Raw genomic sequence first — 16,629 nt, forward strand, 5'->3', positions numbered from 1 at the left:
GGATGAGTTTGGCTGCAGATTTGAGGTTTCAGGAGACTCGATCATCCTTCTATGATGGTGAGCCTATGCCTTGGAAGAAGGACGACAAGCCTACGCCATCAACAAAACCATCACCTTCTCCACCAACAAAGAAGAATTGAGTATCTGGTATGGGCACTCCCCTTGGCAACTGCCAAGCTTGGGGGAGTGCCCCGGTATCGTATCACCATCACTTTTATCTTTACCGTTTTTCTTAGTTCGATCCTTTTGGTAATATCTTGATCTAGTAGAATAAAAGTTCTTAGTATGATCTAGTTGTGAGTTTTGCTTTATAATTCCTCTATGTAATCGAGTCTGTGAGCTATATAATAAAGATTAGTGTTGAGTCAAGGGCTTGATTGTTTTGCCATGATCCTAAGGGAATAAAAGAAAAGAGAAAGAAATAAAAAGAAACAAAGAGATCATGTGAATCTTATGGAGAGTAATGAGCTCACATAGAAAAAGTATGATGAATAAAAGTTGTTGAGAGTTGACAAGCATAGTTTTGGTCATCGTTGCAATTAATAGGAAGTAATAAAGAAAGAGAGGTCTTAACATATAAATATATTATCTTGGAGATCTTTTATGATTGTGAGCACTCATTAAAATATGACATGCTAAAGAGTTGACGTTGGACAAGGAAGACAACGTGATGGGTTATGTTTTCTTACATCTGAGATAAATTATATTTTCATGGATCATCCAACATGGTTGAGCTTGCCTTTCCCCCTCATGCTAGCCAAATTCATCGCACCAAGTAGAGATACTACTTGTGCTTCCAAATACCCTTAAACCAGTTTTGCCATGAGAGTCCACCATACCTACCTATGGATTGAGTAAGATCTTCCAAGTAAGTTGTCATCGGTGCAAGCAATAAAAATTGCTCTCTAAATATGTATGACTTATTAGTGTGGGAGAAAATAAGCTTTATACGATCCATATCACAAGTGGCAATATAAAGTGACATTCTTTCGCATTAAGATTTTGTGCATCCAACCATAAAAGCGCATGACAACCTCTGCTTCCCTCTGCGAAGGGCCTATATTTTACTTTTATCCCCTACCTTGCATAAGAGTCATGGTGATCTTCACCCTTCCTTTTTACATTTTATCCATTGGCAAGCACAGTATGTTGGAAAGATCCTGATATATATGGCTAATTGGATGTGAGTTTTCATGAACTATTATTGTTGACATTACCCTTGAGGTAAAACGTTGGGAGGAAAAACTATAAGCCCCTATCTTTCTCTGTGTCCGATTAAAACTCCATACCCGTAAGTATTGTGTGAGTGTCAGCAATTGTGAAAGACCATATGATAGTTCAGTATGTGGACTTGCTGAAAAGCTCTTATACATTGACTCGTTCCTATGTTATGATAAATTGCAATTGCTCCAATGGCTGAGATTATAGTTTGTTAGTTTTCAATGAAGTTTACGATTCATACTTGAAATTGTGATTGAATTATTACTCTAGCATAAGAAATCATATGACAAGAATTATATAAGTTGTTGTTCTAAGAATGATCATGATGCCCTCATGTCCGTATTTTATTTTTATCGACACCTCTATCTCTAAACATGTGGACATATTTTTCGATTTCGGCTTTCGCTTGAGGACAAGCGAGGTCTAAGCTTGGGGGAGTTGATACGTCCATTTTGCATCATGCTTTTATATCGATATTTATTGCATTATGGGCTGTTATTACACATTATGTCACAATACTTATGCCTATTCTCTCTTATTTTACAAGGTTTACATAAAGAGGGAGAATGTCGGCAGCTGGGATTCTGGGCTAGAAAAGGAGCAAATATTAGAGACCTATTCTGCACAGCTCCAAAAGTCCTGAAACTTCACGGAAGACGTTTTCAGAATATAAAAAAAATACTGAGCGCAAGAAGTTCACCAGGGGGGCCACACCCTGCCCACGAGGGTGGGGGCGCGCCCCCTACCTCGTGGGCCCCCTGGTGGCCCTTCGATGTCCATCTTCTGCTATATGGAGTCTTTCGATGAGAAAAAAATCATAAGCCATCTTCTCGGAAGAAACTCCGCCGCCACGAGGCGGAACCTTGGCAGATCCAATCTAGGGCTCCGGCAGAGCTGTTCTGCCAGGGAAACTTCCCTCCGGGAGGGGGAAATCATCACCATCGTCATCACCAACACTCCTCTCATCGGGAGAGGGCAATCTCCATCAACATCTTCATCAGCACCATCTCCTCTCAAAACCCTAGTTCATCTCTTGTATCAAATTCTTGTCTTCAAGTCCGGGATTGGTGCTAGTAGGTTGCTAGTAGTGTTAATTACTCCTTGTAGTTGATGCTAGTTGGTTTATTTTGTGGAAGATCATATGTTCAGATCCTATATGCATATTAATGCCCCTCTGATTATGAACATGAATATGCTTTGTGAGTAGTTACGTTTGTTCCTGAGGACATGGGAGAAGTCTTGCTATTAGTAGTCATGTGAATTTGGTATTCATTCGATATTTTGATGAGATGTATGTTGTCTCTCCTCTAGTGGTGTTATGTGAACGTTGACTACATGACACTTCACCATTATTTGGGCCTAGAGGAAGGCATTGGGAAGTAATAAGTGGATGATGGGTTGCTAGAGTCACAGAAGCTTAAACCCTAGTTTATGTGTTGCTTCGTAAGGGGCTGATTTGGATCCATATGTTTCATGCTATGGTTAGGTTTACCTTAATACTTTTGTTGTAGTTGCGGATGCTTGCAATAGAGGTTAATCATAAGTGGGATGCTTGTCCAAGTAAGGACAGTACCCAAGCACCGGTCCACCCACATACCAAATTATCAAAGTACCGAACGCGAATCATACGAACGTGATGAAAACTAGCTTGATGATATCCCCATGTGTCCTCGGGAGCGCTTTTCTCTTTATAAGAGTTTGCCCAGGCTTGTCCTTTGCTACAAAAAGGATTGGGCCACCTTGCTGCACTTTATTTACTTTTGTTACTTGTTGCTCGTTACAAATTATCCTATCACAAAACTATCTGTTACCACTTATTTCAGTACTTGCAGAGAATACCTTGCTGAAAACTGCTTATCATTTCCTTCTGCTCCTCGTTGGGTTCGACACTCTTACTTATCGAAAAGACTACGATAGGTCCCCTATACTTGTAGGTCATCAATGCGGCGCGCGACAATGAAGAGGGGGAGGAAGAATCGTCTTCGGATGAGGATGATGGATCGGAGCAGGAGGAGGATGAAGACGAGGACGATGCATGATTGTTGATGGGTCATTCGTTTGTGGGAACTTTTATGTCATGAACTTGGTTGGATGATGTTGTGGGCATGAATGTGAACTTTTATGTCATGAACTTGTTTAGGTGATTTTAAACTATGCCATGTCTTGTTTTGATGTTTGAAATATCATCATGTCTCCAAAATGCAACATATGATAAGCGTCGGCTGCTCGCGCGTGCTGCAGTTTAGCGTGTCTGTTGGGGCGGCTCGAGCGTGCATTTTGCAGCGGCCGCTGGAGCAAGCGCTCCTTGCCGCGCAAAAACTCGCGATCAACGCGCTGCAAACGTTTTTTTTTAACGCGCCGCGTGTTGCACGGCTGTTGAAGATGCTCTTAGCCTCCTTCTCTTTTAGTAATTTATAAGTATCTACTCCCTCTTTTCTATAATGTAAGAACGCTATAGAACATAAGGGAAGATGATTTACATATGAGTATCCCATCCATAAGAGACACCCAACTTATATAAAAAGGTCCAAAGTAATGAAATTGCACATAGATAACAGTAGTCCAAAGTCCAAAGTAATGAAATTGCACGTAGATAATCAAGTTCACATAAGTTTCACAAGAGCGCGCACATACACTTGCGCATTATGGTACGTAGTCTATGATTAAACCCCTTAACAATAGATAACCGCTACAACACCAGCACAAATTAAGCAAAGCTCAAACCTTAAACCAGCGGCACTGCATGCATGCAGTTACATGCAAATCGATAGCATCATCTCCATTAGCCTGCACTTACCCAACGCGGGCGCGACGACGACGGACGTGTTCCTTTACCTCGCTTAATTATTAGCACGTGCGCCTGCTTCGCCATCTCGATCGGGTCAGGCGTCCATGCGCGCCGGGTACTGGTCGACGCAGTCCAGCCACGGGCTCCTGGACGGGCGGCGCACGCGGCGGACGGCGCGCCACACGGCGCTGTTGCACTTGAACCCGGAGCCGAAGGCGAGCTGCCACACGCGGTCGCCGCGGCGGACGCGGCCCTTGGCCTCCAGGTAGGCCAGCTCGTACCAGATGCTGCTGCTGGAGGTGTTGCCGAAGCGGTGCAGCGCGGCGCGGGAGGCCTCCAGGTCGGCGTCGCGGAGGCCCAGGTTGCGCTGCAGGTGCTCCAGCACGTCGCGGCTGGCCGCGTGCATGCAGAAGTGCTCGAACGCGCGCTTGAAGTCCGGGATGTAGGGCGCGGCGGCCGAGGTGTCCCCGTTGGCGGCCGGCGGCGGCGGGGTGGACGTCTTGGACGGGTAGAGGTGGCGGAACAGCACGCCGGCGAAGAAGAGGAGCTGCTCCGAGAAGGGCAGCACCAGCGGGCCGAGGGTGGTGATGTTGGTCTTGAGCGCGTGGCCGCCGACCTCCACCAGGTCGCGGCTGATGGACAGGCCCTTGATCCGCTGCTCGTCCTCCTCCTGGTACACGGAGCGGAAGGCGCGGTCGTCGGCGCCCTTGTGCGTGCGCACCACGTGCTCCAGCTGGTACTTGGCGCGGCGGAAGTCCCTGCGGCGGTTGGACAGCAGCACGGCGGCGGCGCCCGCGCGGAAGAAGGCGTTGGGGATGAGCATGGAGCGGCGCTTCCCGGCGTACCACGTGAATGACACCGCCTCGGTGCTCACCACGACGGCGAGCCCGGCGCCGCTGGCCTGGAGCATGTCGCGCGCCAGGTCGATGGAGATGACGCCCGCGCTGCAGCCCATGCCCCCCAGGTTGTAGCTGAGGATGTTGCCGCGCATCTTGTAGTGGTTGACGATCATGGCGGAGAGGGAGGGCGTGGGGTTGAAGAGGCTGCAGTTGACGACGAGCACGCCGACGTCCTTGGGGCGGACGCGGCACTTGTCGAAGAGCTCGTCGAGCGCGGCGAACATGGCGGCGGAGGCCTCGGCGCGGCCCTCCTTCATGGTGGCGCAGTTGGCGTCGGGCTGGAAGACGCAGCGCGGCATGTAGGACTCGTCCCCGATGCCGGACTTGGCCAGCAGCCGCGCCTGGAACGCCAGGCTCTCCTCGTCGAACTTGCCCGACTTGCGCGCCAGCTCGATGAACTCCGCCTTGGACACCTGCATTTCCTCGCCGACGATCCATCCAGCGGCCGGAGCCGAGATCACAACGTGAACAAGACGCACAACATAATATCTATCTAAAAAAATTCTTTCATTTTCATTTTCAGAAGAAGATTGGTTTGGTGGGCGGGTCATTGATTTTTTATTTTTTATTTTTTTATTTTTGCAACGAGGGTGGGTCATTGATTGTGCGTGTGCGCGGGAGCTGCCAACCGTATTGGGCGACCGGCCGACGTACCCCAGCCGTCCGTCGTCATAACTTCCGGGCCGCCCCCGCTCACTAATTCATTCACAAGGGCCGGGCCGGGCCCAGATATGCCGTCTACGGTCCAACACCAAACCGACTTTTCAGCCTGACTCGATCGCCCATACTCAACAGTAGTATTACTGCTCCCATTATACAAAGTTAGTTAATGCAACCATAAAAAAAAGTTAGTTAATGCAACATTGATAGCTAGCTAGTCTGATTGGTGGCAGCTGGGCAGCACTGGGAGCGTATTAATGGAGGGGCAGGGGCAGGTACGGGTACACGTAATTTCGCTTGCCTGGATCCACATCTACGTATACCAAATATATATAACCGTATAAAAGAAATGTGGAAGAGTAGTTGCCTAACAGAAAAGTTGAAAGAGATGTATTCAATCAGTTTGGGAGAATGCAAAGCTCACCAGAAAATATTTTTCTTTTTAGAGTTTTTAAATGGACTACCACACATGGATGTATATAGACATGTTTTAAAGTGCAGATTCACTCATTTTGCTTTGTATGTAGTCACTTGTTAGAATCTCTAGAAAGATAAATATTTAGGAACGGAGGGAGTACTTGTGTACTTTGTTGGTTTGTTACTTTACAAAACATGACAGTAACTTTTCTGTCATTTTCTTTACCCCGTAACATTTTACTCCGTTTGATTATCACAGCTGCATAGCCCTTTGCATTCTTCCAAGTAATTAATTCAGCATGGGCCAGCATCTTTTTAGCTGAAGACAAAGTATTTTCTAGTAGTACAATATAAGGGTGAAACTAGCTAGTAGTACTCTGGTGAGACCCCGTTCAGAAGATATCTAGATTAGTACGCGAAGATGGCTAGATTGGTACTGACTAAAGTATTTCGGGACATGTTTTTCGCATTCATGTTATCTAGTGAGGAGGCCCCGTTGGGAAGATAGGTAGATTAGCACGCGAGGGAATTCCATAGGATTCCATCTAGTATACGTCTCACGCAAAACTCGTGTGTGCCAAACGTGACTTGTGCGATTACACATGTCGACCTCGAGAGATCGATCTTCCGCCCAAGAAACTGCTAATACATCCATATCTCTGCTCCCAAACATTTCTCTCATCTAACTTTTTCCAAACTTTTTTACACCTAATGCTAGACTCATCAACATTTCGTGTCTGGAATTAATTAGCAAAAAGAAATCCTACCAAAAAAACAAACCTTCACTTGTGATCCATATACCTGCACGATCGATCCGGATCGATATTTAGCATGTACGGTATAACATATGCTCGCATGCAAATGGATGCAGTGCTCTGTAATTAACTAAGCAGTAAAAAACTAAGAGTACGAGTAAGGATGAGGAGATTAGGATTAGGAGTAGGTTTACCTTGAGTTCGTCGGCGGGCTTGTAGGTGGCGAAGTCGATGAGGTAGATGGGCCTGGGGCGGGACATGATGTAGACGGAGATGGTGAAGGCGAGGACGGCGAGGAAGGCGAGCACGGTGGCGAGGTCGTAGGTGGCCTCGTCCCACACCTTGCGCCACAGCTCGTCGCGGCTGAGGCTGCCCACCTCGGCGCCGCACACCAGCACGATCACCGGGATGGTGGCCAGGTACACGCCGTGGCTCAGCAGGTAGTGGTAGCCGAGCCGCACGTACTTGAGGTTCACCGACTGCAAGAAGTCGGGCAGCCGGCGGCGCACGCGCACCGAGAAGGTCGGCGACCCGGCGTCCGGGCCCGACGGCTCCACGCCGCGGTTCACGATCTCCGTCGACAGCTCCTCCCGCGCCATGGCCGGGGTCGGGCGGGCTCGACTGGTGGCGGCGAGCCGACCGATGGATGGGCGGTGGTGGTGGTGAGGGTGGGAGGGAGTGGGAGTGCTGGGTGTTTAGATATAGCTAGGGATGGTGGCGTTGCGTTGCGTTGCTGCTGGGGCTGGGGCTGGGGCTGGGGTTGGGTTGGGGAGGAGATGGTGGGTGGGCGGGTTGTTGGGTGGCAGTTAATGCCATTAGGGAGCAGAGCACAAGCCACCAGAGAGGGGAGAGGAGCTAGCTTGGTTGCTTGGGGGCATGGTGCTGGGTGTTCAGACTTCAGACTCGTTCATGCATGCATGCATGCATGGTCAAGTGGCCTCTCTCGTGCTGTGAGGCTGACATGTTGCCCCGGAGCGCACAGCGCTGCTGGGGATCAGCTAGCTTTTGCGGCAACATGTGCGGCTCCGGGGAGGAAAATGTGCAAGGTGATTGCTTTCTTGTGCGCGGCACGCCTCAGCTGCATGCGTTTCGCATTTGGAGTCCGCCTGTGCTGTGACACCAGAAAAGGTTTTGTTTTCGGCCGTTGAAAGAACAAAATATATATGCTCTAGTTCCTGCTATTTTTACTGTTTTATTACATGGAACGGATAGTTTTCATTTTAGTGTTTGTATGGGGTGATAGCAATATTTTTAAGGTTTTGATGAGGAGTACTGGGATGAAGATGAAGTGGATTGGATCTGGCATTTGCGCAGCGCGGCAGGCTAGCTGTAGCCGGACCTTTATTGATTGCGTGAATCGTGATGGCAGAATGAAGAGGCCGGCTCATCAGATCAGATTCATTTCATTTCATGGACGGCCTCTTTATTAGGTGTAGCGGTGTAGCCGTGTAGTAGCAGCCTGCATGCATGCAGCACCACTGTCAGCAAACCAGGCCTAGTCTTCTGGCGCCAGCCCATGCATCTTCACTAGTCCCCGTACGTCCACGAAAATGCATTGCCATCCCAAGCTCAATCGATTATTCACAAATTTGAAATGGTCAAGCCCTGTGTACAGATTTTCAAACCAGAAGCAACAGTTTTGACGAAACTCTGAACCTGGGCAGCAACAGCTAACTACTCTTTCGCCACCAAAATGCTCTCCATTTAATCGTTTGATTGGTCATGCTAGTAGTATAGTGCATGCATATATGTGTGTGCGCCGTTGGGAGCTAGACTTTGAAACCTAACTAGAAAACTCGATCCTCTCCCTTTCTCATAAACCATGACCATGATCTGCGCCCGCATTTCTCCATCACGCACTGAAAGAAAAGAAATCCTGTCACGGTCTCAGTTCGACCACCAGTCCACGGCCTGCGATCCAACCAATCAAGAGGCGCCAAATCAAAGGGATTAGCACGAGCGGTTTTGGGCATTTTTCGACGCGGACTGCTGCGATTTGCAAATGCCGTTTTCCGGCGAGAAGTGTCCCGCGCTCCCCCAGGCTGCAGCTGCTTCCAGATCATGTACGTACTAGTATGTAAAACTAGTCCATGGAAGACGAACCTCCTCTCTCTGCTCCAACTTCCAACAAGAAACCATGGAGAAAATGATGCACTGACCGATCTTTCAAGTGGCAAATGTCCATAAGCCCATACGAGCGAGCAAAGGCGAGAATATCCGGATTCGCCGACGATATGCCGCGCTGGTCTCATGCGATCCGATGAACTGGCCCTTGTGATGGCGCCATCCCAATACGCGTCTGGTATGGCCGGTTGGAGGGATGGATGGATGGGGAGATCTGCCTTGTGCAGTGCGGTAACAACATTCATGGTTGCACCCATCCAGGAAATAAATTCGTGCCGGCCGTGCACGTACTACGCCCATGTGCTCGCGTTAAGCCGACCCTCTGCTCGCCATGTGAGCATGTTTTCTCGCAGGAACACGGAGCCAGAGCCAGAGCCAGTGGTGGTGGAGGTGGATGAATGAAGAATCCTTCCATGCACTATACTTCCGGCCGGTGATATTTTTCCCTGACAAAAATATCAAAGGCAATGCACTCTGTCAGGGACAAGGGAGTTATCAATGGCACCAACAATTCAAAAAAAAATGTAAATCATCCGCAAGAATTAGTTGGATCTGTATGTACATGCTACAGCTGTTCTCTTTTTTCCATCTTGAGGCTAGCATGAGAAATGGCAGTGCTTGTGTTGCTTAATTTTAACACACATATAGGTAGGTAAGTGGATTCTTTTCAGCTGCATCCAGCACGAAACAGTACCCCCTTTTTTAGAGGCAAAAACAGCACTACCTTCGCTAACTTATTAACGAGCATGCTTGGGCAGGAGATGCCCAATACAGTAGCAGCATGGCATGTTGGCATCCACAGCAAATTTGCTGGCCAGTTGTGTGTGAGAGAGAGATGGCATATCATCATCATCATCATCATAGATGAAAGACAAAACGGAACATGCCAGGCAATACCATAACTCAACATATTCACAGGCCACAGTTTAGCAAAATTGCTGAGACTGTTAACAATATGCGTGTCATCATGTACTCCTCTTTCTACGAGGAGAAGGAGAAAAAAAAAGGATCCATACGAGGAGAAGGAGTATGGTGTAGAACCTACGACTTATTCGATAACAGAAGAAAGCGAGCTGAGGGGACCAAATAACTCCTGAAATACGGCTAATAGTTTTACAGGCTGTTGTTGCTGACCAACAAGACACTGTGTACTTGATACACCGCATCAACTCTGGCAAAGCTGTAGCACCAACAGCATAGAAATAATCGGGCTTACAAAGGTTTCTCAAGGAGTTTAAGTCTACAGTCAGAGTTTCATCATGAGCATCTGAGCTCAGGCTCAGGAATGGCTACAAGTATTGGATCAAGATGAAGTTCTTGAGATCATTTGTAACACACACACACACACAGATTTTTGCTATGCCATCTGTTTCTGTTATAGCCCCTTATTAGTCAATGATCACTACTCATTCAAAATTTCCTTCTTGCAAAACGAGTTAGCAATTTTTTTACAGATCAAAAGTGTGTGAAGACTCTGTTTAGAAATTGTCAGTGAGACGTAGTTATGTACATGTGGTTATTATCAAGGGTGCCAATGGATATGCACTCCTACATGCTACAGCTGTTCTTTTTCCACCCCGAAGCCAAAATGAGAAAGAAACCACCCGCAAGAAAGAAAAACATGAGAAAGAAACATACAGTATTCCCTCTTTCTACACTACTACTTCAGATGCTGTGAGAAATAGTACTTGTGTTGTTTAATCTTGACACATATAGGTAGGTAAGTAGATTCCTTTCAGCTACATGCATGCCACATATAGGATAACCAGCATGCTTGGGCCAGAGATGGCCAATACAGTAGCATGGCATGTCTGGCATCGAGAAGGATTTGCTGGCCGGTGTGAGAGATGGCATATCATAACTCGCAAAAGATGACCACGGTTTAGCCAAATTGCTGAAACTGTACACAGGCAGTGCAAAACTAATTTTGATAGGTGATGTATTTCCCCTTCTATTTACGACTTTTTCGCTGTAACGGGGTGGGCAGTGGAGTACAATGTACAGTGCAAGACCAACTAACAGAAGAACAGAAACAAATCAAGGGGACCAAACAACTCGTGAAATACACCTAATATTACACGCTGTTGCTAACCAACAAGGCAGTGCGCACTTTACAAAACATATAAACTCTGGCAAAACCATAGCCACAACAACATGGATTACATATTATGAGGCTTAGAAAGATTACCCATGGAGTTTCAGTCTACAGTCAGGATTCGCCCAAGAGCATTTGAGCTCAAGCTCAACACTGACTAGAACTATTGGTTCAAGATGAAGATCTAGACATCAACTGTTAAGTTGTTTCAACACCCAAAATCAGGAGAAGATGCATGTACACGAGAATGTGGTCTCAACTTTTAGTGTCCCCCTATATAGATTTTTTCTGTGCCATTTGCTATAGCCTTGTTGCTCAATACAATTGTAGTGTAAGCAAATCACAATGTCATTGGAGATTTCATTTTGCAAACTGAATTAACATGTTCTTACTGCTGATATGTGAAGACATTGTTTAAGAATTGGTACTTGACACAGAAATATATAGTACATACCAGAATTTTGAATCCATCCCTGGATTGCTGAAGTCAGAAAAGGACAGGGCTCGCTTCACAGTAGATTGCTTGGATAATGTCATACACAACGTTCTGAGGAATATTCACCACAATGGTCTTTTTTGAAGAAAAAAGCAGAACAAGTAGATCAGCATAAGAAACAATCAATGCAAGTCTGAAATATGCAGTCTGTGTTCAAGCTTGGGACAGCATGTCAAACACCAAGTCTGGAAGTAATGAGCGAGGGGAATATAATATGTACACCTAAGCATCAAGATAGAAACCAACCATAGCTCTAATTCTGAAATAATTATCAGAATCACTTAAGGGCTTGATGTCCAGGACTAAAACAGGAAATTGTTCTTTATATTGGGTTACTAACCGGATTTCACTAACTCACTCTGTATAATCACTTAAACCCACTATAACCTATCTACATCTCAGCATCCTCTGAAAGAGTACCCTCATCCAAGACATCATCTGGCTCATCACTTTTGAGATTCAATATAGCATCATCATCATCATCATCATCATCATCACCAGTCCACCACAATCCACAAGCACCAAACAAATAGTCTGCTGAACCAGCCGATCCATAACATTTTGTACTATTCTTCCTATGTCCTTTCTAATCAGTAAGTTAATGGCCTTCTCCTTCCACCGCAATAGCAACACCTTTTTCTAAGAAAATCTGTCCCATAATATGCCTCGTCAAGAACATGCTTAGGGGCTTGCCTTGTCTGAGACACATAAGAGATACCAATGTACCATTACCAACAATTAGAAATGCAATTAATAAATGTCCCTTCTGTAAATTTAAGGAGGTATAAGGGCACAACGAGTTGCCCTTTTTGGCAGAGGGGAAAGTAAGAAAAGTATTATGCTCAGCTGTAGCAGAAAAGAACTGTATGTGAATATTTTGCAAGCGTGGATAAAGTAGAAATGTAGAAAAATAAGAAATACAAGTGCAATTTTAGACTTAGCATTAGTGTCTGCCAACCAGTAAAAGTGAAAAACTACACTAATCAGCACGGAATTATCACTCGATGCAGGCAGTTTTACAGCAATACGACATGGCTAACCTTACGTCTGTTATGATAAGTCTGGTTGAGATCAAATTATCATAGATGCCAATGTGCATTAAAACACATGGTTCCTACTCAGGTTCCACCGCTAGTAGATGAACGATCACAAACGGTGCAGAACAAACATTCCAGCCCAAATACGTCCATACTGATACATGAGCTGAAAAAACATGACTGGTCAACTAAAGGACTAAGAGCAGGCACTCCTACAAGCACCGTCATTGTAAAGAGTAAGCCCCAGATATCCAGAGAGTGAACATGCATGGTAGGCAGGACTGGAATAGAGGGATCTATCGGTGGAAAGCAAGGCCACTCCCTTGCAGAGTCTTTGTTTTCATATCAATGCCAATCATCCATGCTTGCCAATATTCAAAGTCAACCTTCGACACCAGGTAGTAAACAACAGCATCACCATGGTTGCTCAAGACAGGGGGTAGATGTTATGAGATCCTGCAGCGTTGTCTTTCCAGGATGTCCAGCCATGTTTGGATCATTGACCACAATATCATCAACATCAGCAAACAAATCCCTAAACAAGCTCGCATATGAAACCTTCCTGCTCGCTTGTGAGCTTAATGTTCAGGAAACGGAAAAACAGAAGTGTTCACTATGTTAGGCTAGTAGGCTGCTAACTGGATTTCACTGACTCTGCATAATCACTTACATCTCCTAAAACCATCTCAACATGTTTCTCACTAGAAAAACCCATCCCAGCATCATCCATCTGACCATCATCGATGTCACCATCATCCATCTCACCATCATCTGTAAGAGTGCCATCATCCAAGAAATCATCTGAATCTTCACTTTCAACATGCAATATAGTATCAGCATCATCGTCATCACTGCTACCACCGCCACATGTTGATGAGCTCGCACCGAACAAACAGTGCTCAGAATCAGACGACTCATGAACTTTTCCAATATTCTTGTTTTTTCCTCTGTAACCAGTAAGTCGAAGGACCTTCTCTCTCCACCTTACCAACGGAGCCTTTTTTATCAACTCTGTCCCATCATATGCCTCTGTCAAGAACACGCTCAGCCGCTTCCCCCTCTCAGACACATAAAAGATACCATAATGCTTCAGTAGCAACCTCATCAGCTTCTGTGGCATAACAAACTCACGGCGGAAATGCGTCAGGTGGTCAGTTACCAGCCTCTTCTCCAATGTGAAGCTCAGTATCTCGTGCATCACCGCGACTGCCCTCTTGTCAAACTCATGAGATCCAGGGGTCAAACCTTTTGCCTCTGCATAAGGGGACAGGTAGGTTGTCTTCTGAAACTGCTCGGTATTGCCGGTTTTCACATAGTGATGAGCTTTTCCTCTAAATTTGTAGTAACTTTTAAAATCTGGTGGGAACTTCATCTGGAATGGAAGTGAGAGCTCTCCTGGTGTACTAGCATTGGAATTGGCATCGGTGTTACCAGCCAATGCTGCCATATTCTTCTCATGCTCAGTGACCGCCCAGTTTGGGTTCCAGGAAACAAGCTCCAAGTAGTCGCCATCCTCCAGTGTGACCAACCTGAAGAGCTCAGGGAACAAGTGCACCCACCGTGCCCGGAAATCATGAGGAAGCCCCATGTCACGCCGGAAATGCGCGATCTTGTCAACGGGCAGGCGCCGTTGCACCGACATCATGAGCAGCCTGGTCACGTACTCCGCAGCCGTGGGGGAGTGCTCCTGCAGCAGGCGCGCCTCCTCCTCGACGAGCGCCTCGGCCTGCGGCGAGAGGCCGGCCCACATGACGCCGCGGCTGTCGCGGCAGACCTCGAAGAGCTGCGGCGAGCTGTGCACGAAGTGGGCGACCTTGTGCGGCTTGGCGAGCCCGAGCTGCGGGCGCAGGATCTCGAGGCGCTTGAGAGGGGTGACGTGCTCCTCCTCCATCTTGAGCGCGTCCACCACGGCGAGCACCTTGGAGACCACCTTGCAGCGCTCGATGACCACCTCGAGGTCGTTCACGCGCTTCTTCTTGCTCCGCTCGTTCACGCTCCGGCCGCGCGTCATGGAGCGCGCGGGAGATAGCTGGGAGGGGCAGCGCGGTTGGCCCTGCGCCTGGACCTGGCCAAGGCGGCCGAGCAGCTCGGCCAGGCATTTGCGCGAACACGTGGCGCGCATGGCGTGCGGTGCCGACGGAAAAGAATCGGAGAGGGGTAAAACGATGGTATGAGTTCACCCGGAGGAGGATTGGGTCGAGGTCCCAAGCTAATGCGCTGCTGATCGGCGGCGAGAGGGGGAGGTGGCGGAGGAGGCTGGAGGGCCGGAGAGGAACGGAGAACGCCGCACGGCGCCGGGAGCTCCAGGGCGAGAGAGTGACGGGGTAGGGCAAAGATAAAGGCCCAGAATGGACTGCACCGGCCCATATGAACTCAGCTGGACAGCCCAATAAAAAACTTTTTAGCCGGCCCAGTGCCAAAACATCCCATCGCTTAGCCGCCGCGTGCCGGTGACTCGACTGTACCAGGACCCCGCCGTGTGCTCTCCCCGTCGCATAGCCGCCGCGTGCCGGAAAGTGATGTTCTGAGCACGAGCTCAGATACTCTCGCTATCTGCATCGTGAACTCACTTTGAGATTCCCGACCTGGGCTGTATAGCATCGAGTATTATTTTTGTATTCCGCCAGTTTTCTGTCCCCTTGCCCACTTCTGTCAGATAATAAATGTGACGCCGTCCACGCCGTGTCGACCGGCTCGGATGTGCATGACGATATCCAGATTCTGTACTAATGGACTGACTACTTGCAGTCATGTCCGTCGGCTCCTGCCTATGTATTTTAAAATTAGAATTGACACAAATCTCCTTCACAAATCAGCAGACATGGGGATGGAGCTAAACATGTCCATAAGACTGTTATCAATGCAGAACGCATTAAACTCTTGCAGCAACAAGTAATCTTATTCAAGAGTTGTATGTTTCTAGAAATTCAGGTCGTTCACAAGCAACAAAAGTTCAGCTAAAGACGTAATTGAGCTGCAGCATCACCACACTGTTGCATCCAATCACGCCCACACCAGCGAGCTGAACTTGTCCATAATCACACGTCCACATCTCACAAATCTAGAAAAACTATTGTGCATAATCCTCTCCATGAATTCATAGCCCAGCATTTCAAACATGTACGTACATCAGCTCTTCCTAAACATGTTTGTATGTGATTAGTTTCTTCTCCTGGACACAACATAACTAACAAGTCTGTACAGGTACCAGAAAATGGAGATCGCAGACGTGCCGCCACCTGATTGCCTACTTACCATACATTTAGCCCTCCTTGTAAATGATGATGTGTCACACACATCTTCACCCAATGGTTCTCAACTCACCATCGGGGCCAAACTCAACAAAATCTTCTGATTGCTAGATGGACGTCTAATCCAAATCACATGCGTCATTCGACAGCAGCAAGGTGAAAACAAATAAGAATAACAACAATGCTGTGCAGCCCATAAACAACCCGTCGCTCACCGTCGCCATTGCTCGCGATCGCCCCGGGAGGACGACTGCCGCTGCCTTGGCTACAAGTCATGGTTGTATCACGCCGCGAGGTCGCGCCGCTGTTGCTGGAGGCGCTAACCAAGCACCACATCGCTGACCCCGCACCATCGCAAGAGGAGGACGGCCGCGGCTGCCATGGATGCACCACTCCGTCGAGCAGGCGCCGGCGAAGCTAGCCTGGAAATTGAGAGCACATTGTTAACTGATTTACAAGCAAACATCAGTTGAGTTTCAGATTGTAAACTGATTTACACAAAACAACAAGAGAGTTTCAGACTATAGACTACTTTGAGAGCAGATCATTGACATTATCATTTTTTGAGCATATCAATGATGTTGTAAATTAAGAGCAGGTCATTGACATTGTCAATTTGTGAGCACATCACTTAATGTTGTAAAATTGATAACAGAATTGAGTATGGCAAAAGGGGTTGAGATCACTCAGTGTGGTTGTTGTGAATGAATGCTATAATTGAATGAGCTGAATTTTAGAGACTTTGCTCACTAAACTGGACATGACTATGAAATGCAAGTGGGAGAAGGGAACTGAATTGAGCAGCAACATAAGTGCACATTACAGAATGGTAAAATGAACACTACAAAATTTAACATCTCTCACAAGAGCAGAGCAGCTCATCCTT

General features: G+C 47.2%; 2 protein-coding genes across 2 annotated transcripts; both read right to left on the reverse strand.

The window, feature by feature from the left end:
• Positions 1–3,779: 3,779 nt before the first annotated feature.
• LOC125552842 (3-ketoacyl-CoA synthase 10) lies at positions 3,780–7,463 on the reverse strand. Its single transcript, XM_048716535.1, has 2 exons — positions 6,935–7,463; positions 3,780–5,321 (listed from the first exon to the last, which is right to left on the reverse strand). Exons 1-2 carry the CDS (start codon positions 7,337–7,339, stop codon positions 4,104–4,106), a joined length of 1,623 nt encoding a protein of 540 aa, XP_048572492.1. The 5' UTR covers positions 7,340–7,463; the 3' UTR covers positions 3,780–4,103.
• A 4,953-nt stretch (positions 7,464–12,416) lies between these two features.
• LOC125552843 (protein WHAT'S THIS FACTOR 1 homolog, chloroplastic) lies at positions 12,417–14,818 on the reverse strand. Its single transcript, XM_048716536.1, has one exon. It carries the CDS (start codon positions 14,612–14,614, stop codon positions 13,127–13,129), a length of 1,488 nt encoding a protein of 495 aa, XP_048572493.1. The 5' UTR covers positions 14,615–14,818; the 3' UTR covers positions 12,417–13,126.
• Between the last annotated feature and the right edge of the window lie 1,811 nt (positions 14,819–16,629).

Source organism: Triticum urartu, chromosome 4 (assembly GCF_003073215.2).
Source record: "Triticum urartu cultivar G1812 chromosome 4, Tu2.1, whole genome shotgun sequence".
In the NCBI taxonomy this organism is placed as follows: Eukaryota; Viridiplantae; Streptophyta; class Magnoliopsida; order Poales; family Poaceae; genus Triticum; species Triticum urartu.

Bases quoted from the DNA above. Each gene is read 5' to 3' on its own strand.
- LOC125552842 (XM_048716535.1), bottom strand. From the start codon at position 7,339: ATGGCGCGGGAGGAGCTGTCGACGGAGATCGTGAACCGCGGCGTGGAG. The intron at 5,322-6,934 runs GTAAACCTACTC...GAGGAAATGCAG, and splicing joins AGCCCGCCGACGAACTCAAG to GTGTCCAAGGCGGAGTTCAT.
- LOC125552843 (XM_048716536.1), bottom strand. From the start codon at position 14,614: ATGCGCGCCACGTGTTCGCGCAAATGCCTGGCCGAGCTGCTCGGCCGC.